This window comes from Fukomys damarensis, unplaced genomic scaffold, assembly GCF_012274545.1.
Source record: "Fukomys damarensis isolate Sample0158 unplaced genomic scaffold, DMR_v1.0_HiC HiC_scaffold_38, whole genome shotgun sequence".
Lineage (NCBI taxonomy): Eukaryota > Metazoa > Chordata > Mammalia > Rodentia > Bathyergidae > Fukomys > Fukomys damarensis.
This window is the reverse complement of record NW_022900950.1, coordinates 35808942-35836810: the sequence shown is the minus strand read 5'-3', so window position 1 is coordinate 35836810 and position 27869 is coordinate 35808942. Positions and strand designations below refer to the sequence as shown.

General features: G+C 36.6%; 1 protein-coding gene across 6 annotated transcripts in view; it reads right to left on the bottom strand.

The window, feature by feature from the left end:
• The window catches only part of Fry (FRY microtubule binding protein), a 353736-nt gene that overhangs the window by 118719 nt on the left and 207148 nt on the right, over positions 1 to 27869 (bottom strand). For all 6 annotated transcript variants that reach the window (XM_010623889.3, XM_010623892.3, XM_010623891.3 and 3 more), the window contains 7 exons: positions 27207 to 27310; positions 26632 to 26740; positions 24822 to 24908; positions 19507 to 19678; positions 14926 to 15058; positions 10456 to 10563; positions 506 to 764 (listed from right to left, as the gene is read on the bottom strand). In XM_010623889.3, the coding sequence (XP_010622191.1) occupies positions 506 to 764; positions 10456 to 10563; positions 14926 to 15058; positions 19507 to 19678; positions 24822 to 24908; positions 26632 to 26740; positions 27207 to 27310 (972 nt within the window). The remainder of the gene's footprint in view (positions 1 to 505; positions 765 to 10455; positions 10564 to 14925; positions 15059 to 19506; positions 19679 to 24821; positions 24909 to 26631; positions 26741 to 27206; positions 27311 to 27869) is intronic.

Genomic DNA, 27869 nt, shown 5'->3' with positions numbered 1-27869 from the left:
CCTGGCAATAAGAACCATGGTTCTTCACAACACTCTTTCACAGTGCAATCTCTAAAATGTTATCATTAATTTTTACCATGCAGGACTGACATATGAGAGGATCAAGAAACCATGGACTACATTTTTTTCTTGGTGGGTGTAGACAACTACTATGTTGCTATCTAGGAAAAAAAAAATCTTCTGGATGGCTAGTTTTTGCATATTCATATCTATCTCTAACTTCCTGTCCTAGAGCCGTTAGTTTTACAAATAGATTTGTGATTGTAATTCTCTGCAAAAAAAAAAAAAAAAAAAAAAAAAATCCTACTTTCTAAAGGAACTTTTCTGTGGTGACAAGTCTGAGCCGAATTTCTTGGTCACAGTGTATGTTGGTAGGATTAAGGGTCAGTGCTAAAGAAAATTCAGAGGTGGCAAGAAGATCTCCAAAGGTTCCCTGGGCTACCACTCAATTCATGCGTATAGTGCGTAAAAGAACAGGTACTGGTGTGGAGACTGGGAAAATCACCTCTGAATTTCTAATTTTGTTGCCTTGCTCATAGACTCTGCCTTGAGTCTGTATGAGCAGCTTCCACTGTGTGAGCAGCTGCAGCAGCAACTTCAGGGATGAATCGAGGAGTGTGTGATGCATGTCATTTACTTCCCGCAGCAGGAAGTTGGTAAAGCCAAATAGAACATCTTCTCTCCAGTCTGGAAAGTCAACAAGCAAACCCTGAAGAGAATTCTGTGCAATGTGTCGCAGTTCATCATCCATGTGAATAGAGAGCCTGGGAGGTGAATCAAAGACAACAAAATCACTGACTTTATTCACTTTTCTTCCAGGAGGAACACAAATAGGTATCTATGTCTACTTGCACCTAAAAAATGTATCTTTTTCTTTTTCGTTGTATCAGGAATTGAGCTCAGGACCTTGTGCTTGCTAGGTAAGAGTGACACCACTGCACCATATCCTGGCCCTTTAAATTTTTTTTTCTTAGTAAGTGATGTAAGTGAATGCTAAAAACCAAAAATTTTAATTTTAGGTTTTGTGAAGAGTTGCAAAGAAAATACAGTTTTCATCCAGCTTTCATCAGCTGCACTTAATGTTTATATCTTATATAACCAGAGTACATTTATTGAAACTAAGAAACAACACTGGCACAATGCTACTAACCAAACTACAAGCTTTATTCAGATTCTAGTTTTCTACTATTGTTCTTTCTCTTTTTTGGAAAGCAGTCCAAGACATCACATTGCATTTATCTCTACAGTATGATTATTTTTCTATACATTACTGACTACAGAATAAATTGGTTTCAAACTATTTTTAATTTTTAAAACCTGAGTCCTGGAAAAGTAAAATGATACACTCAGTTCAGTAACGTGAACAAGGGCCAGTGGTGCTTAATCAGCTTATTCCTCAGGGGCTCCTGGGAAGTATCTGAGGACATTTGTCATTGTACAGCTTGGTGTGTGCTGCCTCTGCACAGATGTTCAGATGTTGCTGAACATTCTACAATTCAAAAGATAGCTCCTGAAGACAAAGAATTATCTGGTCCAAAACAGTGATAATACCAAGTGTTGATAGTTCTCTGTTAGCCAACTGAACAATTTCAACATGTTTTGGTTTAATAATAATAATAGTATTAAATCTTAAATAATATTAAATAACATCATAATATTAAATCAACATTAGTATGCAGGGTTATAGCTAACAAATTGCTTCATATGTTCTTTTATTTGTTATACTTTTGACAGCCTTGTAAGATTCAGGCACTAGACGCACTAGGTATAGCACACAGGATGAGGTTTAAAATGGCTGTGTGTTAGGAAGGGAACCTACATGAGAAGATGTGAGACAGCAATGGGAAGGGAGCAGGGGAAGTCTGTTGAAGGGTCTATTGGCCATCAAGGCAGGCCACACAGGAAGGAAAAAAATGCCTGAATCAGTGTGTACACTACCTGATCTCATGCTCTCAGGCTAGGTACCTAATCTCTCGAAGCCTCAGTGAAATCCCTCATTTGTGAAATGGAAATACTACACTGCACTTCATAAGTCTGTAAGATTCATCATGGTGATCCACACATGGTACTAACCGTCACAGTGAACATGTAGTGAACACTCAGTGAATGTTAGCTAAATTATTAGAAGAAAGCCAACATAACCCTGTTGCAGGGGAGGAAACATGACTGGGTTCACACTTGTGAAGAGAGTGAAGTAGGAAAAGGGGAGATGCCATGGACAGAGAGAGACCAAGGGTAGAGAGCAAGAGGTCATTGTAAGGTCACAGGCAACAAGTGGCAGAAGGATAGTAAGGAAGGGAGAGATGGAAAGCAAAGCTCTAGAAGATAGAATCTCCTTGGTTTTGGAGCTTACAGGTATTGGGTTAGTGTCACTGGAGAACATGGCCAAATCCACAGTGCCCTTGAGATAGAGAGCAGATCCCATCTTCAACAAATGTAAGATGACATTATGGCCCAGAGTGACCAAGGAAGTGGCTCTAAGTCACGTAAGTAATAAAGGGAAGAGGCAAGATCCATTAGAAATCCACAATTTCTAATCCTTAATCCATTTTTTCCCTCTACGAAATGAGTCCAGTATAAGTTGCCCCAGGTATACATTCTCGAGCAGATAGTGTTTCAAAGCTTGATAAACTAAACAAACTCCTTTCTTACTCTCTAAAACATAAGGCATATGATTTGGTCCAAATCTGACAATACAAATCAGATGAAAAGCTATTTAGTTTGCTGATTTACACTAATCCAGGGAATTTATTTTCTGTTTCTTTTTTTTTTTTTGGTACCAGGGATTGAACTAGGGTCCTTGTGCTTATGAGGCAGGCGGCAGAATCACTGAACTAAATCCCTGGCCCTATTTTCTGTTTCAAAGCATGGGAAATTCTATAAAGACGCTAAGGAGGAAGTTCAAGGCTAATTCTTTAGGGAAGTCTTAGGCCTTTAAATCCATAGTTATTAGCATATCATAGTGCTGAAAGAAACTTTAACCTGGGCTTTCAGTTAAGGACTGTGCAAGGTAGGACTTTTAAAACTTTCTTTATATTTCAACCAGCAGCAGATCCATTTTATTTTCCAAAAATTTTTATGTAGAATTCTGTAATTGCTAATTTTATATGCCAACTTAACTGGGCCCAAATATTTGGCCAAATATTACACTGGGTGTTTCTATGAGGGTGTTTCTGAATGGGATTAGTAGTGAAATGGGTAGGCTGAGTTAGCAGATTACTCTTCATCATGGGGTGGGTCTCATCCAATCCTTAAAGGTCTGAATGGAATAAAAGACTGAACTCTCTGCTCAAGATAGAATTATGCAATAGGCAGCCTTCAGACATCATCTGCAACAGTGTTTCCTATACTGTGGCAGACAACCTTTCGACACACCCTGGAAATTTGGCTCTCCTGAGTCTGCAGGCTGAGGGCCTACCCTGGAGATTTTGGGCTTGCCAGTCTTCATTATCATGTCAGTCAAATCCTGAACTAAATCTCTTTCAATATTTACATCCTAATGTTTCTATTTTTATGGAGAACCCTAAGTAACACCAATCCCCATGTATAATACATGAATTCTCTGATTAAAGCTGGGGTAAAAGACCAAAACCCCATGCATTTGGGGAGGAAGTATCCCTTTACTCTCACTAGTTTTAAAGATTTTCCCATCTTTGTTATTCCTTTTATTACATATAACTGTCTATGGTACTACATGTCTTAGAAAACAAGCTTCTATCACCCTTTTCCAGACAGGACTAGGACTAGTAATATAGGACTAGAAATAGGAATTATAGTTAGTCGAATAAATGTTAATTGATGGTAATGATAATGGGTTGGATAACATAAAATTTGTATGTTAAATTTCTAACCCACTCATACCCTAAAATGTAAATTTATTTGGAAATTGTGATGCTGTTAAGACAGGATATGGTCATACAGGAAGGAGGTGGGCCCCTGTGAAATATGACTGGTGCCATTATAAGGGAACTTCTAGAGACAAGCACATAGAAAAATGCCATGTGAAGGTAAAGGCGGAGATCAGGGTGATACTCAGACAAGCTAAAGAATGTCAGAGATTGCTAGGAATTACCTGAAGCCAGGTGAGGGGCCTGGAAGAGAAGTTCAGAAGGAAGGAAGTCTGCCCATACTTTGATCTGGCCCTTCTAGCCCCCACACAAAAAAAAGACAATAAATTTTCTGTCATTTGATTGATCCAGTTTGTGGTACTTTTTTTTTTTTTTGTAACCCTAGCAAGCCAATATTGCTGAAATGAGGGAAGCACTAAGAATAAAAGCCATAGCATGATCTACTTAAAAGAAGCCTGTAAACAAGTGCCAATATTTTCAGCCTTCCAAGTGAGATTAATTTTACTGTCACCTATCTTCACTTTCAGGAATAATTTGCAATCTGCCATCTGTTTTCACTTTAAGCCCACAAGATAGGATCATTTCAAGGTCTTTGGAAGCCCCAAGGCTGGGTGGTCCTTACTCTTCTGGGAGGCCACACCTCTTGAAATGATGGTATTCATATGGTCTACCAGTGAAATGGCCAAAAAATATTGATGGAGGATGAAGACACAAGACTAGGGAATGAGCTTTGGGGACAGAAGACCCAGTGGATCATAAAAGTGGAATGGTGGTAGAAGAATAAGACCCAGGTTGTTACAGAAGTGAGACCAAGGGAAAATAACCCATCAAGCTAAGTCCTGTGGCAACCTGTGGCATAGGGTGTGGGAGAGTGGAAAGGAGGACAAGGTTCTCTTCCTTTGCTGCTTCTGAAGCTATGTGCCAGATACAGTTATCATTTGTTTCACCCAGGTCTTTCTCATTCTTGCTTTCATTGCATTTCAACCAAATAATCAAAGGTCATTTTGTGAAACACATAAGATTTATATAAAACATAACTAAAAAGGAAGAGAAGACTCAAAATTAAGTGAAAATAAAAAAATCAGCCACCCTGAGTGTTCAATATCTGCAGAAAAGCAGTAAATCTTTTTAGGTTTCCTAGTCTAGCAACAATGGATGAATAGATTGCCCAATTTCTAGGTGGGCCATTTCATGGAGAAACTGGACCACAAAAGAAAGAGAAAACATTGATCACAAAATGAATGAATACAATTTCAATTAAAAAATTTCCCTCTAAGAGAGTTTGGTGGCAGGAGCTTAAAGAAGAGTAGAGTAACTTTAAGAAAAGCAACTTGAGGAGGCCTGAGGTGCTTGCGGGACACACAAGCAAAATTTCTAAGATGCTGATATAGTTTTCAGGATCCTTAAATAGAGCTTCTGGAACTTGGTTACACACAAAACCATGAAGATGCCTTAAAGATCTCCACAGGGGGCCGGGGATTTAGCTCAGTAGTTCCGACTCCCACCTTGCATGCACAAGGACATGAGTTGGATCCCCTGTAAAAAAAAAAAAAAAAAAAAAAAAAATCTCCACAGGGACACAGCAGTAAAATACATAAAATACATCAAAAGAGATCAATATTGCAACATCAGTTCCACTTGTTTCTATAGGCATCTGGCATAAGGAGCAAGGACCAAATCCAGTGTGGGAGAAGTGCTCAGATCAGCAGGCAAATATGTAGCTGCATTCTGCATATGTCACAGGTGTTGCTGTGACCAGTCCTGGGGCCCTGTCTTCAGTGATCAGAGCCAGCAAGTGGAGTGATCCCAAGGGCATGTGCTACTTGTATAAGGTTGTTGCTGAATAAATAAGGACATTTTCTAAAATGGGAAAAACCTGAACTTGGTTGGACAAGGCCACCTTCTTTGTTGGTCAGATCAGACAAATGACTTTTAATGCAAACCACCTCCACACAGGTGAGCTTCAGATTCAGCTTGGTAACTTTTAATAATTTGGTTGTTCATTTGTTATGCAAATGAAAGGGATGATTTCAAATTCACAAGCCATATCCTGAAGAAAAGGTCAATTAGGAGAAGCATTCTTCTCTACACTATGGCAAGATGAACAAAATGTTATTAGGAAGAGGTGAGTAGGGCCGTAAAAATGAAGCCCAGGAGAGGAGGGTTCCAAAAAGGGGTTTTGTTGGTAGGTTAGCTATTAGCTACTACACTATTGTATCAGAAGTGGTGGCAATTTCTCCTCTGGGGCTGTTGAAGAATGAACTTCCAGCTATATGCAATGCTTTAAACTGCTTTTCATTTAAAACAAATAAGACTAAGTGGAATTATATATATATATATATAAAATTGCAATGAATTCTCCCAGCTACATCGAACTACTCACTTTTTATAACACCATATATGCTGAAAAGTAAAAGCAGAATAGTTAATATATTTCAGATTCCACACAAGATCTAAAATTGTGTATTACCCGACATTTCCACAAATTATAAGTAACTGGATAAAAGGTATTTGTTATTTTGCATAAAAGAAATGATATTTGGTTTCAGGAAAATTCTATGAATTTAGGCAACCAGTTTTATTCTTCTGAAGTTCAGTCTTCCTGACTAAAAATAGGGATGACTATGTACCAAGTTTACTTAATATGATGTATATAAAAATTTATTGTATAACATCGTATGTATTATTCAAATGTGAAGATACCTAAAAATAATAACTAACATTTGCTGAGAACTTATTGTGTGCTAGGCAGTTTGCTAAGTGATTATATGCATTATTTAATTCTCACGACCCTATGCAATGAGTATTATATTAACAAAGTCAAGCTTTTGAAAGGGAAGGGTAAATATCGGACAGAAAACCCTTAGTGCACATACCGTGCAGTGAGAAGTGACAGATGACAAGGACTCTTGGGGGAAAAGGTCCTTCTTGTGGTCAAATGATACAGCAGGATGAAGCTCGCAAGGTAGAGAGTAAAGATATTGGCTGCCATGGAGAGAAGTAAACTCCGCTTTCTATCCTTGGGGAACTCTGACAGCCAAGCAGAGCTGGCTCTGCTAATGGCAGGAACAGTACAACCAGGGATCTGAAAATGAATCGGGACGGCCTACATAGCCTCCACAAAGCATGCAAAGAACGATTCCTCACCCTCTGCCATTATGAGCTGCTTGGAGAAGGAAGTTTGCCTGAAGCTTTCCAAACACCTCTGTCATGTTCAGCATACCAACACGAGTTACAGGTTTCAGTGTCTGTGGAATTTAGCCATTACCAGAAATGCTGGGAAGGGGCCTTCTGCAGATTGTGTGGGACACACCCTTGAAACTCCTTACAGGGAACTGAGTCAGAAGGGACTAGAGCCTGAGTGAACATTGGTCTTATTTTCTCAATTTTTAAAGAAAAAACAAGATTTCAAGTAAAAATTTACCAAGGATATGGGTGTGAAATGTCTGAAATCAAAGGTCGCATAAATACTGTCTCAAGTCAACTTAATCCAATACAACTAGATTGTAGGGGCACAAAGAGACTGAAGACTTATGTGATACTTGCAACCCACATTTGTCATGAGTGAATGAATTACTTCACTTTTGTCCTCTGACCCTCTTTAGTCATCCGAACAGTCTCATTTTCTCATAAATTAATAGGACACAGTGTGCAGGTCTCACACTCTAGTTATGTTCCCCCAAGGAGAATAGCCTCTGGTTTCTTTTGAAGTTTATGAAAAAGGTCTCTCCACGAACTTCTGATACAACCCAGTCATTTCTTGAGCTCTCCATATTTGTTCTTTTCCCTATAAAAGACTGTACTGATGGCTTTGGACTCCATAAGAATGTACATAATAATAAACAGGATATGCTATAAATAGCATCGACATTCCAACCGCGTCTAACAGAATTCCCTCCCCACATGCCTGGCACCACAGCCTGCAGATTCCAGTGTCACCGAATTAGGCAAGGCGATTCTAGAGGTAGGCGCCTCCTACACAGATTCACTGCAAAACAGCATCAGAGACTTCCCCAAAATGCTGTGGACTATCTAAAAACCCTGGTATTTCTTTTTCCTTTTTCCTTTTCCTTTTTCTGGTACCAAAGATTAAATTTAGGACCTTGAGCTTGTGAGGCAGCGACACAGCCATGAGCTAAATCTCCAACCCAATCCTTGGTATTTCAAAGGCCTTGGTGGATATTATCAAAAGCTACCCTTGCTGAAAAAAGCAAACTCTCCTTCAATTTCACTTCACCTGGTAAATGCCTTTCCATGCAAATACCTTTTCCTTCTGATTAAACAAAGTGCAGAAGCCTCATTGCATTTAACCCTATCCACAGTACTATGAGACAGGCAGCTTCATGCCAGTTTGAGCAAAATTTTACCACAGGAGAAGACAGGCGAGGGGCCAAATAATTTCTCCCGACTACACAGGTAGTAAAATGGCCAGTAGGGATACAATATTCAAACTTTCTAGATGATTCTGTTTTCTGCCTATTCTCTCATAATACTTCCTATCTCTTGGAAGAATATAATTTAAAGCAGTGAAATCACACAGTAAAACTGTCATTTTAAACTGGTTAATATGATAATGGAGTAGTTCTTTGTTCTCCAGTGGTACAGGGTCATGAGGAGGGATCTGAGTTTAGTAATTCCTCATGGCCATATCCAGCCTTTTCCTCAGCAAGCCCTTCTCCACGGTAACACGATCTACCCTTGTTATAGTAAACTGACAAGAGACTTTCATATTTCTAGGTCATTCTGACATTTTTCTCACAGTTTTAACTTGTTTTCAGTTTCTGCTCTTAGATAGGAAGATATCTCTATTAGTGGGGATGACGCTGATGGTATCTTATCTCTCTATTCTTCATTTTCTACCTCCACCAAATCAGTTTTTTCTGTTCTTTGGAAATCTGCCTTTGTTCCTCTTGGGTCTTCTGATCCAGAACTGGAAACCCCTCTCTAATCCAGGCTTATTTTGTCTCTGTCTCTGACTCCCTGCCCCCCGTGACATCCAGTGAGTAGGCCTCACAAAGACCTAAGAGATTGCCGTTTATAACTTCATCTCTTTACAGTATATCCTACACATACAACAGAAAGGAGAAGGATCCCTAGGCTGATGGTTGCTAACAATGGTAGGTGATAAACACCAGATAGAAGGACAAAAGGCTTGGGCACATGGTTGTGAAGGTAATGGACCTCCAGTAATTTTTACATCCGGTAAAATCCTTGTTAGTGGTACCAGGAAGAGGAAAGAAGGATCATGGGCTATCAAAGCTGTTGCATCAGAGCCAGATGTGAGCAATAGGTGGATGCAAACTGGCTGTCCACAGAAGAGAGGATACCACAGTGACTGAGATATGGGACTCACGGGATGCTCAGAGGCTCTCGATGTGCAGTTCCCGGGGATGGCAGCACAGCTTATTTATTTGGTACACATGAGAAGGGTGCTCTCTAAAGGCTAGACAATGAAGTAACCTTGGTTATGCAGTGCATCTTCTGTTCACTCAGCACTAATGTCTGTTATCTTTCTCCAAGCTTTCCTTCATTCCACCAGTATCACCTTAATAGCACCAAATGTCAATTTAAAGCATGTTATTCCCCCACTGAAAATTTCAACCCAAATGCTCTTTTAATACTTAGGATTCACTGAAAATCTAACCTTTCCAGACTTATTTTTATTCCCTTTCATTTTTGGGTTTCCAAGCTCTTTTCTCATTCTTTTTTTCCTCAAGCCAATGATGACTTTTGTTCTTCCTCATACAGCATGTGTCTAATAATCTTGCCTTCTACATTGCCTTTAGGTAATAAGTCATTTTTTATTTTTAAATTAAAGACATGCCTAACAGAGCTTCAGATCAACAGAAGATAGTCAAGCTTACTAAGCACAATAAGCTAATTTCACTCAAAACAAATAAATTTTAGATTCTAGTTAGACTGTGCGTTCAATGGTGAGAGTGATAAATATAATTTTTGGCAGCTTTCTAAAAAGCTAAAACTAGCTTAGGACTTTGTTCCCAGCATTTTTTGACTCCCTAGGACATCAGACCTGGAATGAACTCTTTTGTCATTTCATTCCCCTTTCCTATGTGAATTCTACCTTCTCCTTAAAGGTTAGTTCAAGTTCTGCCTTCTCCTGGATTCATCTGCCTTGGTCCATGGTAATCCACTGCTTTTATGTGTCTATTTTTTGTGACATTAATTTACAGAGTTCTAGACCTTGGGTTTTTCAGTTATCTACTTATATATTCCTTCTAAATTGGATTTTAAACTCCTTGAACATAGAGAAAACACTAAAGTATTTCTTGAGCCAGGAATGGTGGTGTACACTTCCAATACCAGCACTCAGGAGACTGAGACAGGAGGATCACCATGAGTCTGAAGCCAGCCTGGGCTACATAGTGAGTTCCAGGCCAGCCTGAGCTACATAGTGGAACCTTGTCTAAAAAAACAAAAAACAAAATATTTTTCTTTATTCCTTCCTTCCCATATATAGAACCTAAAATAATGTCTCATTCAGTAAATGTTTGTCAGTTTAAATAATGGTGGTTCTTCTATCTTTAAGTCATGACCAAGGACTGAAATCAATTTTAGTCAAATAACATCCAGGACAGTTCTCACCTACCTGGCCAGCAAGTCAATAAGTTCAAGTTTTGACATCCCATCAGGAAGCAGTCGAGGAATAGCAGCTACACAGGTCCTGAAAAGATCTATTTTTGGCTTTCTCTCACCCCTAGAATTTTAAGACAGACTTTAAATATAGGTCAAACAGTTGTGAAAAAAAGTTAAAAAATCATTAAATATGTGAACAAAGACCAGAAGTTGATTCATATCTTCTGAATCACAATTTAGTATTTATGACTTTTACAAGTTGACTGGTTCTAATAGTTTTAAAATTTAAATGTTAAGAGAGAGCTATGCATTTCTGAAATCCTGATCAGTGGCATTTTACTATAGGCCTACCATTCAGTTAGGTTCCATGGGGTTTGGTTCCTGTGGGATGCAATTAAAACATCAGAACCACAGAAATGTCCAAATGTATCAGCATGGAGAAATACATGTCACCCCTACATTCAGTATTTAAAAATAGGATTTATTTCATTTTATTTTGTGGTACTGGGGATTGAACCCATGGCTTTCACACTGAGCTATATTTTGTGATGTATAAAGAATGGTACCTTTTACACGTGTGATATCTGCAAACTTTTCTCCCTGATGAGTTAGCCTTTTCCTTTAGATCAGTGGTGGTGAATCTATAGCAATGTGTTATTTGTTTTTGAGACAAAAGATTGTAATGTATAAGTTGTCTTTTCCAAATTAAAAACAGTATTGATTTTTAACTGCAGCGTTGGCACTTTGTGATTAATAATTGGGTTTTGGTTGCAGTTTGTGCACTCTGTCTCTAAATGGTTTATGTCACTGTTTCCATCACTGCTCTAGAGCTTCTTGCCTTATTATTAAACATTAAGTGCTTCTGTAATGACAAGTAAAATCCTGAAATTCTGACTTTTAAAATTATACTAATCGCTATGGAGAATCCTTTTCCCTTTTACGTTTGAGAATATTAATGTTTAACGGTAATAATGCCTTCTACATTGTTGGGAAATGTAAAGGAAACATGTATTCTGTAGGCCTCTGCATCCATGGATTCAACCAACTGTGGATTTAAAATGTTGTTAGGGAAGATGTGTCTGGATTGAACATGTACAAAATTTTTTTCCTTGTCATTATTTCCTTAACAAAACAGTGTAACAACTATTTACATAGTATTTACACTGTGCCAGGCATTATAAGTAATTTAAAGATGATATAAATGATATAGGAGGATGTGCAGAATTTATATGGAACTACTATGCAATTTTATATCAGGGGCCCAAATAACCTTGGATTTTGATATCTGCAGGGGAGTGTCACATCTTGGAAAAAATCCCCTATAGATACAGAGGAACAACCATATTTTGTGATGTTATTTCAAGTTTTAGTAGGTAACTGATTCAAAACACATCTTATTATATCAAAACTTTTATGGAAATATTAAACTACCCATCAAACCTTTCAAATGACATAAATGAAAATATGTAACAGCATATCTAAATTCTGATTATTTAGTTTTCTGTGAATAAATATGACTGATAGTAAGTTAATGAAATGATATAACACAGGCCACAATAATGAAAATGCAAAGTGGCTTAGAAGTAATTTCTTCTGGCAAACAGAAACCGTGGTCAGAATAGAAATGCAACAAATAGAATCTATCCTTTCTATAATCTAATGACTATAATCAAACAGCAATCTTGCTCTGTGACATTACTTTTTAGCACGGTTTTGTTAAGTTTGTTAAGAATGAATATAAACTTGTTCATATGAAGAATAAAATACATATACGTTGACTTCTAAAATACTCTGCTGGGGCCAGGGATTTAGCTCAGTGGTGCCGCCGCCTGCCTCACAAGCGCAAGGACCAGAGTTGAGTTTGATCCCCAGTAACAAACAAACAAACAAAAAATATTCTGCTTTTGTGGAAACTGTAAGATTGCTTCTTGAACTTTCCCAGGGACCTGTTGATGAGCTGTATGAGGATTCCAGGGAGGAAGCCATTTCATGGTGGTTTCCAATGAGCTGAAGCAGAGATGTATTCAGGGACAGCCTCCATAGCTGCACAGACTCCTGGCAATTGCTAATTGCTTGTATAGCAGTGAGGCATTTAAACATTCTCCTAGCTTGCTCACCAGATGTTTCAAACAGCTGTGGTTATTTTCATATCTGTCAGAAAACAGATGACCCTGCTTGGCCTAAAGTTAAGGTGAACTCTGCCAGACTTTTAAGCTGATAAAGTGAGCCTAGATTAGAAACTAATTAGTACATGATTTCTTCCTAAAATTGCTGTCTTTGCTCTCTGGGCTCTTATAGGGAGCATGTGACTCCTTAAATTAACATAATTAAAAATTTATTAACAGATGTTAAAATTATGACATTCTCCCCCCTCCCATTTGCTACAGAAGAAATGAGGAATGGAGTTTGAGCAACACAGAAGACTTAACGTTAAAGTTCATATTCTAAGTAGGGCCTGGGAAAGTAGTACACCAACCTCAAATACCAACTCAGATGACTGTTCCAACTAGTGTTTGTGGTCTCCACCCTCTTTGAAATGCTTATATGATCCCTAATATTTCTCCTCTTGTTTTTTTTTTAAAGAAATGAAGCAATAAGTTATTTTCCACTCAGGGATATGCCTTAAAGTCTAGCATGAAAAATATTTTAACCTTATTTGGGGGTCGGAAGATGGGCAAATTAGAAAAAATAAAGAAGACTTGTAGAAAAAAGTATGAGGCATTGGTTAAAACATAAATAAGATATTTTTATATTTAATCCTGCATATTTCATATATGCTATTTTGGTCCGAACCTATCTTATTGATATTTACTGATTATGATTTTCCTTTAATACTCTATTATTGCTTCAGATTTTTAGAGGATAAAACTATATGGCAGAATTTTAAAAGCATTTCTTATATCTTCTACATTATAAATTAAACATGGTTTAATATATTCAAGGAGTATAGAATAATGTGGGTAAATGTTTGTTGATAATCTGGAAACTTCTGAGTTAAGAACTAAAGTCAAAATGGTATCTTTCATGTTAATAATCTCAACTCTGTTATTTTGGTTGAAGAGTCTAAAGTGACTTAAATCAAATGACTGGCAAGCTGCAGGATGATGTGTATTATACAATCCATTTCTGTAAAAGAGAAAAAGTACAGATGGTCCTAGACTTAGGATATTTTGAGTTTACCATGGGAAAGAAGCAATTTACATTTGGTAGAAAATGCTCAGATTTAGAATTTAGATATTTTCCTGGCTAGTGACATGTGACCTGATCCTCTCTGTTGATGGCAGGCAGTGATTATAGATCACAGTCAACCCACTGATCATGGGGCTAAGCTGGACACTGGACACCTTGCTAAGCTAAGGTGTACAGTGAATTACGGGTATTACATGCATTTTCAACTTACATTGGGTTTACTGGGGTGTGAGCCCATCATAGGTAGTAGGTTTATATATTTACATATGTTATACTCACAGAAGAAGTAATCTGGAAGGAACTATATGAGGCCAAGGAGTGGTCACAGATCTTAAGTGGGGATCTGAAGAAATAGGTTTTATTTCATTTTAATTAATTAAATATTTTTAGATAGGGTTTTGCTATGTACTTCAGACTGCCCTTGAACTCATTACAAGGCCCAGGCTGGCCATGAACTTGTGGCTACCCTCTCGCTTTAGCTTCTGGAGAGCTAGGATTACAATTTCTTAAAATCTATGGCCCAGCTGCACAGAAACTATTAAGCAAGTGATTTTGAGAGTTATAAAGAATGCATATAGCTCCTTTCTTCCCATTTCTAAATGTCAGTAATCTTATTAGGATCTTATGGATTATTGCAGATTATTCACACCAGGGAAACTATTTGGTATTTACACATGTGGAGCTAAAGGTGTAGGGAAGGTGGGATGGGTAGGGGAAGGGTAATAAGGGAAAAGAAAAAAATGTGAGAGAATGAAAAGATGGAAATAAAGTGCTTGTAGATGGGGAGGGAAGGAGGGGGTGAAGGGAGGGCAGGGACAAGGGGAAGAAATGAGAATCAAGACTTGTCATGTAGAGGTACAAGATCCCAACAATGAATGTAAATGTACTGTATCCCTAAAATGTACCAATAAAGTCATTTAAGATGAAAAAAAAAGAATGCATATAAATTGGGGATGTCACTACATTACATGGATTGTGGGTGGTTTAGAAACAAAATGTCACATCTAAAGTAGGTACATGGTTTAGCACATGAGTGGTAGGCCCCATTTTCTAACTGACTGGCCTAATGACACTTGAGAGCCAAACTAGATCAACTTCCAGTTTGTTCTTCTTTTTATAGTCACTCGAATAATGTCCAAGTATTTTTTCCCTACCTTTAACACTTAACACTTCTTAGAACTCCAATTCTAAGAAGTTATGAGAGAGCAAAATACAGAATAAGTAGGAAAAATAAATGAGAAGACCCTCTCCCTCTGTCCTTTGGTTCACTGTTAATGGTGCTCATCATACTCACGTGATCATGTCTTCAGGTTCTTTGTTTAACATCTGCACGTTAGTTAGCATCATACATCGTCCTACTTCTTTATCAAGGTGTCTTAAAATGTTGTCTACAGCTTTTCTTACTTGAGAGTAATATAAAGACATGCCTGAAAAACATATGTTTACATCCTTGACTAAATCTACTAGAGAATATCCTTATTTTATTCAACCTCTATGCATATTTCACTGAAGATTGTATGAATCAATGATTCCCTTGAGCAAGGGGCTGAGTGTGATTCAGTCTCTTTCTACATGGTTCTTGGCACAGTGCACTGCACTGAGCAGGTGTTTACCAAATAATCATTTAAATCACACTAAGAAGAATTCTAATACTTCAATGAGAAATATTTTTCATAAATATTAAAATAAAGAGGAAAATACTTTGTTTTGAATCTAAGTTTCTTGCTAAGAAGAAAACCCACTCTCCTTAGTGATTAACGAATAAAGGATAATTCTCATTTTGGGTTAAAATTTTAAAAACTTCCAATTATTCTTTGAAATAAACACATATCCTTTTATTAATAAACAAAATGCCTTCACAACATAAACTTTAAAATGAAAGAAAATGCATTTCAGTTACATTATGATTATTGTTTTCATTAAATAGTATCAATGCCCCACAGTGGAAGACAAATGTGCACAGCATATGCATTTCATATATGTATTATATATATAACATAAAAGTAAGTAACTTTGAAACACAGCAAAGTAAATAAATATTTCCCAGCACTTCTCTTGAGGACCTACACTTTATTTTGTTTGTGTGTTTTAAATCCTGGCTGATTTGATCAATTTTCATTTTTGTGCTTGGAAGATGCTGTGGTTGTTGCAAGCTTCACATTCTTTTCTAGGAACAACCTTAGATGAATGAGATATCTTAATGCAAACTTTCATTATATACTTGCTTTATTTTTATAACACTGAGGATGTAGAAATTTCTTCATTTTATTTACAGATTCTTTGACAGCAGATTCTCAAATGATGCAATTCAGACCTGGCTTATATATCATCAGCATTTACAATAATAGGAATACATTTGCTTTGAAAACCTATTCTTACAAGTTCTGACGTGTACAATAAATAAATATTATTAAGTAAATAATATGTATCAAAATAAAAATAAGACAAATACTACATAACTCAATAATACCTGTTAAATAAAACAGTGTTTATGGCTGCTTAATTTGTGATAATTAAAATTTACTGGACCCAGCTGAAACCTTTGGTTATTAGGATTTATGTTTTCCTAGATCGCCTTTAAATAATTTTTCCTCTCTCTGTCCCTTCCACCTCAGGATAAGTTGCTGTTTCTTGTGGAAAGTCAGATTAAATCCCTTTTTAAAATATAAATGCAGGGTCAGAATTTCTTTTTTTGTGGTAGAAGTCAGTGAACCTGCAGCTTGTCCCACAGCTGGGGTAAGTGAAAGGTCCCTGTCTCTGCTTTGTCCCTGTCCCCGTCTTTGCTTCTGGGATCCTGTCCAGAGACATTTTCTTTGGCAAGCCATCTCCAGGAGTAAAGAGGCCCTGGGACTGTGACTTTGGAATATGACTTATAAACAACAACCTAAACAGTACATTAAGATGGTAGGTCATCACCTATAGGACAAACAGAATATAACACTGACTTTTAATACTAACACTGACCATTAATGGAAGAGGTAGGTGTTCCCAGGTCATACTTTATATCTCAAAGTGCCTGGTATTTAGAAAGGATTATAATAGGATTAAGACCTACAGCTCCCATTTCAAAACTTGTATAACTGACATTCCGGGTGACGGACAACCAAGGCTTAGAGACTAATATTAAAATGGGCTAACAGGACAGCCAATATGTTTGCCCTTGTCTTTCAAAGTCAGACAGGACCCAGGGCACAACTGGAGGCCCCTGCAAGGGCTCTGCATGGGTCTTCCTTTGACTTTGTCTTATATGGGAAATTATAACCAAAACAAACAAAAAAGCAGTAATTAATAGTAACATGAAATCAGAGAAAGCTAAGCTAGACATGAAAAGGAACTCCAAACATTGTACCCTAACCCTACAGGGAGTATCTAGCTATATCTATAACATCTTAACCTACAACCATAAGAGGTCAGGATTCCCAATCTTACTAACTCTTCCAAAAACATGCCCTTCGGCCTGTCTTTAGTGTATTGCCATTGTCATTTTGATGTACTTTCTAGTACTCCTCAAATGAGGAGAAAAAAAAAAGGCCTTTTGTATAGGTTTACCTATGGGACAAAATGACAATAGAAATAATCTAGTGACTAGTATTTGTTACTTTTGTGGTATGAAGTAATTCTGTTATCTACTCCAGACTTTATATGTCTATATTATCTGAAGAGGATCACTAACAAAGGTTTACATTTCCATAAACAGAAGTCAGATCCAGATTCAAGCTCTATAATAAAAGATTTAATGGGCCTTTATTTAGTGTGTTTTTTTTTGCTATTGCTATAATTAAAACAGGAGGACACTGGATTTCATATTGAAGAAACAGGGAGGCGTCTGTATGCTCTTAAACCCAACCTGCTATTCTTGGTTTAACATTTCTGGGCAGATATATATTAATATTACAGATTATGCTGCCTAATTTTGTCTGACTTCTCCAACTTTTGGATCCACTATTCACCAATATTGTACTTTTAATTTTTATCTCTGATTATTTAACACAGTTACCAAATGAAGCTTAAAAGTCAGCCGGGTGTGTTGGTATCCACTTATAATCTCAATACTTGGGAGGCTGAGGCAGAAGGATCGCTGTGTTTGAGGCCAGCTTAGGCTACATAGTGAGTTCAGTGCCACTCTGAACTACAAAGCAAGACTCTGTTTTAAAAAATCCAAAACCAAAAGAAAAAAAAACACAGTGACTGGCTAATGTTCTTGTCCTCTTTTCTAAGCTATAAAGAATGACGATGGCTCATCAAACAGCAAAAACACATCTTCCTCTGTCTCCTATAGATTAGTCAGAATGACACTTTGGATCCCTGGCTAGGCGTGGTCAGCAGCAATGTATTTTATATCCCTCTGTAGCCCTTAAAAGTAAGGGAACAAATGGGTGGGGTGAGGTAAGAAAAGACAGAAGAAATAAAGACAGGTAAAACGGAGATACGGAAAATCATCACATTTTAGTCCTTTTTTTCTCTTTTCATTTTATTTTATTAGTACATGTTTGTAACTCATGTATGAAAATCTGTTTCAAAACTGTGTCTTTTAGTTATTTTCAGATATGGTCTTGCTATGTGGTTCAGGCTGAGCTCCAGTTCACTGTGAACCTCTTGCTTCTGCCTCCTGAGTGCTGGGATTATAGGTGTGTGCTACCACGCCTAGCTTTTATTTTTTAATTTAAGCTTTTAAAATTTTGTAAAATTTTTATTAGTATATGTTTATATACATCAAGATTACACTATAGGGAATTGGTACACGTACCTAACACATCTTAATTCTTTTAATTTCTCCATTCCCTCCCTCCATCTCTTTCTTAAAAGTCCATAAATTAGCTCATTTAATAAGATGAAAGACAGAAACCATAGCTTAACAACAATGGGCTAGACCCCCCGATTTTCACCTGGAAAATGATCCATTATTTTTCTGTATGTGGGCCATCATTTTTCTCCTAGAAACCAAGCCCACACTTTGTCTACAGTCCCAGATTCCACATATTTTCACTGTGAAAAATGCATAAATAGTCCCAGCCCCAGACTATGATGTGCTTCTTTTTTGGGGGCCTGTACTCCATTTTCATGGAGATTGTACTTTAAATTTTTCCTAATAAACCTTTTGATGTCTCTCTGTTTCTCTCTCTCTGCCCCCCCCTTTGGTGGTACCAGGGATCAAACTCAGGACCTTGCACTTGATAGGAAAGCATAGCACCTGTGAGCTACATCCCCAGCCCTTTCAATGTCTTTTAAAAATTGATTTCTCATGCATTAATTTTTCTGAACTCATTTAAAATATTTGAAAGTACAAAGCTTCCACATGTGTTCCCTCATAGAGTCCTCAATATAGCCCCAAAATTGTATTAGCAATGTTTGCAGTAGATTTTAAAATTTGGGTACGTAATAAGAAATAAGTACAAAAAGTCACCTCTTCGCACGATGATAGCTGAATTAAAAAGAAAAAAATTTCATGTAGATAGTTTCACAGTATAACCTGGTGTTTGGTGGGTTGGGGCTTATTTAAAATATAAATTATAATCAGTATTATTGGAAAAAAGGAAATACACTGTAAATGTAAATCAACAAATAACCGGCTGTAAATAAGGCTGTTCACCAAAGCACACAGATATATTATAAATTTACTGTAAAATTTAGACAGTAACTATTTGGAATTGAACACACCCAGATAAAGGTCCATTGTTTAAATGGCAAAATATTAAATTCAAAAGAAGTTTAAAGAGCAGTAAGGAAACACAACATAAATCAATTAACACAATTAACACTGGAATGGCTCACTGGCTACTTGTTCAACATTTTAAAAAATCTATCATTAGGAGTAATTATCTCATGGTGATTTTAAAGGCTTCATATTCAGCTATAGCACATGTCTGAAACCCACCTATCATTTTGGCTTCCTCTTCAGTTAGTGTTTTACTCAAATATGTTTTCTTTACTCTCAACGTGTTTCCAGAAGGTAGTACTGCTCCTGTAACCGGCATGGGAGGTTCACCATCCTTCTGCTGCAAGCTATCAGCTATGACCAAGAATGCTCTCAAACCAATGTTCATTCTCTGTAAGAGGCAGTATTTATTTATTTTCAGATTATTTATTTTATTTCACAATAAAAAGAAGGAACCAATTATTGTGCAATTAAATCACAAGTGTTCCAGAGAGGTTAAGTTTGGCTTGCTTCTAGATCAGTATGAAAAAATAATTTAAAAGACACAAAAGCATTGGCCCACCTTATGAAAATACAGTTTCTAGCACTGTTGCTGTGTCACAAGCAAACAACTGGGAAGATTTTCATCAAACTTGTAGGGCATAGTTGAGATGGTCACAAACCATACTCTGTTCAGGGGATGCTGGGACCTCAAAGGGAGAGAAGTTATCCTGTGGAGCAACTGCAACTAAGGTAAACTCAGGTAGACTATAGACTTACGTTTCCTGGAAGAAGAGAAACCCAGGCGTGTTAATTCACAAAGACTGAGTGGAAGCATTCAGAGTTCCAAATGTGAAACCACAAAATGAACATCCCCTACACTGAACTGCAGTTCTTGACTTTTGATTGACAAATGGCAGAAAGCTGTAGAATTTTTAAAATTCAGTGCTACAGAACCTATTACTGATGAAAACTTACGGATGTATGAGAAGAAATACCATCCTGGGCCAAAGTGTTCCTCAGGCTCAGGCAAGGCACAACACTAGCTCTGAAAAATGACCAAACAAGACACTTGCTCTTCACAGGGCAGCCCAACTAGAACAATGTAAAGTTCCAGTTGCTCTATAACCTCCATAGCACTCTTATTGTGGTTTTTATCTCCCATTTCCTTTCTTTTCATGGACTTACTAATCATTTTTATCTTTTTTAAATAAAAAGGCAGTTAATTGTGCCCCTTTTGAAACTTGGGTTATTTTCTTATCATTGAGTTGTAAGAATTCTTTATATATTCTGGATAGAAGTACTTTGTCAGATATGTTTCTTGCAAATTTTTTTCCAGCCTGTAACTCTCCACGTACAATGTCACTGAAGCATAGGAATTTTATTTTGATATTAAATTCACTGACTTCTCCTTTTAAAATGTATAATTTTTATGTCCTAGAAAATTTTGCTCACCTGAATGAGCTATTTATTGGCCCTTTTGATTTTTTTTTCTAAGACAGGACCTTAAGTAGCTAAATTGCCGCATCTTGTCTTGAACTTGCCATCTTTTTGTCTCAGCTTCCTGGGGAGTTAGGACTACAGGTATGCACCACCAAGCCTAGCTTTTCTTATTTGTTTTTAAAGAATTACAGTGTTGGACTTTATATTTAGGTTTATGATCCATTTTGAGTTGATTTTCACTTATAATATAAATTATGGATTAAAATTCATTATTATGCAGGTTGATATCCAATCGTTTAGCACCATTTATTGGTAAGACTATGCTTTGTCCATTAAAATAACTGAGAATCACTGTTGAAGATCAACTGACCATACTTTGTGGGTCTATTGCTGGATTCAAGTCTATTCTATTTAGTTGGGTTTTATAGTCATCCTTCTGGCAAAACTATCCTGGATTTGACTGCATATAACAATATAGTAAGTTGCAAAATTTTAAAACAGAAACATTTTAGCTGCTAGAAGATTAAATGGGTAAAACTAATGAAGCCAAAGGCATAGACAAGGACTTTCTGAACAGAACCCTGGTTGCACAGGAAATACTGTATTACTGAGAATCAGTAATTGGGAATGTATAAAATTAAAAAGCTACACAGCAAAAGAAAAAACTAATAGAGTGAAAAGAAAACCTACAGAATGGAAAAACATTTTGCCAACTATTATTCAAACAGAGGACTAGTATCTAGAATATATACAAAACTCAAAAAATCGAAACCCCAGAAGAATAAAAGGCCTAATAAAAAACTGAAATCAAGAGATACTTAGAAGTTCAAATGGCCAATAAACCCATGAAAAAATATTCAACATCACTGGCCATTAGAGAAATGCAAATTAAAATAAAGAGAGATTCCATCTTACCCCAGAAAGAATGGTCATCATCAAGAAATTAAATAATAACAAATGCTAGCAAGGCTAGAGGGAAAAAGGAAGGCTTCTACATTGTTGGGAATGTACACTAATACAAATATGGAAATCAATATGGAGATTCCTCAAAACACTAAAAATATAAATTCAATTTGACCCAGAAATTTACCTTCTAGGACTCTTTCCCAAAGAGTTAAGACCATCATATTACATACATATTCACATTTATAGAAGCACTTTCATAACAGCTAAATCTTGGACATAGCCTATATATACATCAACAGATGAATGGAAAAGCAAATGTGGTATTTATATCCAATGGAGTACTACTGTGCCATAAAAAAGATAAATTTGAGTCACTTATAGGAAAATGCATGTACTTTGATTTTTTTTTTTTTTTTGGTACCAGGGATTGAACTTGGGTCCTTGCGCTTGCAAGGCAGGCCACTGAACCACTGAGCTAAACCCCCGGCCCTGTACTTTGAGACCATAGTGGTAAGTGAAATAAATCAGACACAAGCTTAAATACTGCATGGTTTCTCTTGTGGGAAACCAAAAGCATAAATGTGAAATTATAAAGCAAAATAAAAGATAGATAATAGGAAGCAAGGACAGAGATCTTTCTCAAATGCAAAAAGAATCAAGAGATGAAAGAAGGGAGGTGAAGAGGAGGGAAAGGGGATGAAAAAAGAAATAGGATGTGTTATATTCATATACCAACTCCACACAAAGATTGTAAACATTATGTACTGCAAATATGCCTAAAAGAAAGTTGGGGGGGATTATCAGGTCACACTAATCCTCCATCTTTATTCTTTTCAAAATTATATTGGTTATTCTAGTTCTTTTGATTTTCTATGCAAATTTTGAAATCAGCTTGTTGATTCCTCCAGAGAAAGCTAGAGATTTTAATGGGGTTTGTTATTGAAATTAGAGTTTAATTGTATATGTCAATTTGGGGACAACTGAGCTCTTAACAGCACTGAGTTCTTCAGTCTATAACAAACATTACTTCTGGTCATTTCTTCAGGTCTTTGATTGTTCTTAACATTTTTTAGTTTTCAGTATAAAAATACTGTATACATTTTGTCACCGTTAATGTATTTTGTGTTTCACAATTTTGTAAATTGTTCAATTTCCATTTCTTATTACTAGAAAAGAGTTACTAGAATATAAAATACACTGGTTTATTTATGTCACATCCTATGGACATCCTATTAGTTCTAGTATGTTTTCTATAGATTTTTCTGGGATTTTCTACATATACAAACATGTGGCCTGTGAATGAAGAAAATTTTAGGTCTTCATTTCCCATCTATTATAACTTTTATTTCTTCTTTGCACCTCTAGCACCGCTTAGGACCTTCAGTACCGTATTATTTTAGATCAAGACAAAAATTAAGAGAAATTGATGAGCTAGAATCTCTTCTCACAGATGAACAAGTTCTCATGATGACAAAGGTACACACAGGAAGGCATCCAGGTCCAAAGTAAGTCAAGACAATTACTTAGAAATAATCTGACTGTTGACTGGTGATGCAACACACTTTGCATAAGATAACTCCTTAAATCGCTAGACCTCGCTCCTCAGGCTACTTCTAAAATATTACTTATGACCTAATCTGGATTTGTTTCCTGAGAACTGGTGCCCTATATCACATTTCCACAAATGTACATCGGATTCATAGGTTAATCTGCCTTATGTCTTCTTTTGAGTGGGGTTAGGAACAGGCCTTTAGACATATAATTTCCAACTGCAGATAAATAACTTCTTCCTCAATCCTATAAAATAGAGACACGGAGGCAATTCCAAAATATTGACTCTTGCTGGTAGTTTTGTTTTTAAAACAGAATTCTAACTGATCTGTATAGAAGAACTAATTCATCACTGATGAAGAGTTAGAGGAAAGACTCGAGGATACATTTTATAGATGGTGATAATAATGAATAATAGCTTTTAACATGTTCCTTTTAGGTAGGCAGCACAGAAGTTCTGATAACTGATTGTTAAAGAATCACAGCTATGATCATTGATAAATGAAAAATACATTTAAAACCTCCAAGGCAAGAGAAGAAGTGCCTAGCCTTGGCCTCCTTCCTGCCTTTGTACTGGCTTTGCCCCTCACTGACCCAGTGACCCTGCAAGGTCATTTGCCACCGAATAGAAATCCCATTATGAGGCCTCTTGTTCTGTTGTCAGACATGTGGCGAACTTAACATCAAGAAGAGAATTCAGGGCATGGTGGGAGGGGTAGTGGGGATACCCAGGGTCCCTCTGGTACCAATCTGCCTATGTTGAGTCTCTGGGCTTTGGGTTTTCTTCCTCACTGAGAGAATGAAGGAGGCACACAATACCACAGTGATACTAGAAATAATCTTTTAAAAAATTTTATGATATGCAATTTTCTTCTTTGTCACCTCTCCATCTCCCTCTCATTTGAAATGTATTCTTTCTAGTACCCCTCTTCTGTGAAGTGAGCTAGAAAGTGTTCTGTCCTATCTTACAAGTGAAGAAATCGAAAGTCAGAGAAGTAAATGTCACATAGCTAGAAAAAGTATCAGTGCAAGTGGCAAGGCCAGCTCTGCCGGCTTCTAGTCCAGTGAGGAAAAGGACTGCAGAGAGGCAGCTTGGCAGGAATATGTTTCTTGGCTAACAATGTTTTTAAAAGTTTAAAACTGAGTATGTTGTTCATTTGCATAACCCTGACTACTCCATATTGTATATAATACTCACACTAGACTCATTGCCACCATGTGCCTGACCCTTGATTTAAGAGTGCTGTTCAGACATTATTTAATTTCACTGTTTTTGTGTTTTTATTATTATATGTACTTATTCTCTGTTTTATCACTTTCCAATACTAGTTGACGTGAATCAATGTGGTTATAAGTAAAGCACTTACTTTCTAAAATAAAACAACTTACCTAGTAGTGATAGAATATCTTTTGGGCTAAGAATTACTCTATTATACAAAAACAGAATAAAGAAGCACACTACCCTTTCCTCACCCTAAATCTACTGATCCAACATTTTACTTCTGAAACTCCACCATCAGACTTTAGACACGAACAGAAGCAAATAGAAGACCTTTGAGAAAACTTGTCCCTGGGCCTATTCCCCCAAGTTGCATAGCACAGGTATGGCTCTGAATACGCGCTCTGTTAGAAGGACATAAAAGGGTCATTCATACCTCTGGATTGAGACTGAAAGCTTTGGCTGGTTTTCCTACACAAAGAAAATCAAAAATGATTTCTTTCATTGCAAAATCTAAACGTTCCTGGGGAAGAAAAGAAAACAAAAATGTTAAAACACAAATTCAACATGAGATGGCTATTTTCATTATGTATACCAAAGTGGTGGCTGCTAAAAGAAGTGAGGTACCACTTAGTTTTATGGACCAGAGAGAGTTCCTGAGGGAAGATCATACCATTAAAAAAACTGTTGGCAGAGCTACTTATGTTTTTATGTGTAGTGTAGGAATGGCTTTATTATATAACAGATAGATAGCTCCAAAAGCACACAGGGCCCCATGGTGCAAAGACAAAAATAAAAACAAGAAAACCAAAATATTTAGATGTCCAAGTTTAGAAGCAGTCCACACTCTTCTAATCTTGGCAATGCTGGTAACTTCTTAAAACTCCATTTAATATGTATTTTTAGTGATATCACTGCAAAACAACCAACTTCTTCTATTCTCTAACAATAAAATGTCACTCGATTAATCTTTTTTTTTTTTTTTTTTTTTTTTACCAGGGATTGAACTCAGGACCTTATGCTTGTGAAGCAGGTGATAGCACCACTGAGCTAAATGCCCAGAACATTTGATTAATCTTAAAACAAGTAATTCTTCACATTAAGAAGAATGACTGACAACTAAGGCATATTAAAGGTACTATACTAATTGTGAAGATATGACATGTTCATTTAATAAAACATATCCCAAAATAATAACATAAGTACATGTGGAAAAGTTACACTAATTCTGCCACAGGTAGAGAAAATGATGATGCCTGTTCCTTCAATCTGAATATTACAGAGACATTTCAATGAACCAAACACATATGAACTAGTCTATGGAGTAACAGTTGACCCTTTCATCTTTATACCAGCATTAATTGTAATTCAACAGTATTTCAATGCCCATTATTTATCTTTATCTGTAGATATGGTATTATGCATAACAGTCTAAGGCATTTTTCAAAACGATGTTCTCTGCCTTGTTGGGGTTGAAAGGTGGGATCATGGCAGAGGCTGTACTAGAATATAAGGCTTTTCTTGCTCTTCAGTAAATCACAAGGTCAAAGTTGGGGTAAAACCATTTTCTCACAAAGTGTTTTAAAAGGTAAAATTTGGGACTCAAAGGGATTAGTGGGTCAGTGGCAGAACATGTACTTAGCATGAGCGAGGCACAGTCACAAAAAGCAAACTCTTGGGTCTAAATAATAAATTATGTTCAAAGTCTGCATTTAATATTATAATATTACTGGACTCAGTTTCAAAGTATATTAATACCCATATAAAGTGCTTAAAACAGTTTTTGGCAAAGAACAACTTCAGACTGATAAATGCTAATCTCCCTATGGAATTTTTTTTCACAGATAAAAATTAGAACATTACTTAACTGTCAAATTTCACTACATTATCTTTTTAAAAATTTCCTCCAAACATCAGACCATTTACTTTCTTTTTACTTCTAGAATCCAGAGCAGAGAATGAGGAAAAAAAACAAAACAAAACAAGGATGAAGAGTCAAGGGATTCTTTAATAGGCTTTTGACCTTAGACGAGTCACTTCAGTTCTCTGCCTCTCAGTTTGTTGTGATATACTGAAAATATGTAACGTATTTATGTCACAATTTGTTCTGAAGGAAAAGAACAGGCTATGCATGAAAATACATAATCTACACATGTAAGATACTATTGTAATCTTCTGGTACCTTATGAGAAATCTGGCTACTTAAAAGCAATTAGAAGACTCACTGCCAGAAACTTCTTTATTACCTGGGCAATGAACTGGATGATTTTCACAAAGATGTTCAGAGGCATATCCCTTGGCACCACACCACGGGACCCTTTGGGGAAAAGTGTTGTGATGATTGTTATAAGTCGGCTGGAAGATAAAGGGGGAAAAAGAGAAAACAAGCAAGATTGGCTGAGCTCCAGTTCTTTAGGGGAAAATGGCAGACATTCATCTTATCCAAATATCAGAGAGAATTCCAAAAAAGAAAACAAAACACTTCATCTCTTCCATTAGCGTAATTACTCTTTCAAAAAAAATTTCTGGAAAACTAAAGGTAGTTAGATAATTATAGTGGTTTCCTCTTAGTGGCACATTTAATTCTGGAAGTAGACCTGTCTTCTCACAGAGGCTGGAATTTCAGTAATGGTTGCCAAGCCAATGACTACAGAAAGCCTGAAAATGTTCTCAGGACTTAAATCTTTTAGAAACTATCAGCTCTGAACAGGTTCTAGATGGGTTAGGGTAGGCAGTATCATCACTTCGTGACGGCTGAGTAATGTGATTACAACTATTAGCTCAATGACGTGATCATCATTAAAAGAAGCCAACTTCTTACCTCTGAGTAGCTGTGTTGCTTTCACATTTAATTCGAATCATGTAAACCCAAAGTAATCTGTAAAGAGATTCCAGGGCAACTCGAGCCATCTTGGGGTCTTTATTCTACAAGATAAATCAAAAGGTAAGATTTCTGATTAAATGGTAATATATGGAGATGATTCTTTGAATACCCTGGGAAAGACAGATCCCAATGGGTGGCAGCTGAGTGGCAAGATACACTCCATCATCTGCCATTCATATGGTATCTGCCTGCTACTGTTTACTGGATAAGTAATCCATCAGGAGGAACCCAAATGGCTCTGATGGCAGACCAGACTAATTTTGAGAGAAGTCAGTTTATTCTCTTTTAAGACAGTCTGAATAGTTAAGAACTTGCTCTTTCTCTCCATCCATAGGAAATAAATCCTGTAGCACCAACAGGAGTATCCATCTGTTTTTTTTTTTTTTTTTTTTTTTTTTTTTTTTTTTTTTTTTTTTTTTTTTTTTTTTTTTTTTTTGGTTGTTGTTAATTATGTCCCTTTAAACACTGTTACCGTTTTGATTTTCCAATCCTCCCTCCCACCAATTTCATCTGATTAACCTCCAGTATTTATTGAGACTGATGTGTAATAGACACCGTTCTAGAACCTAAGACATAGAAAGATCATCCTTTTCATTATGC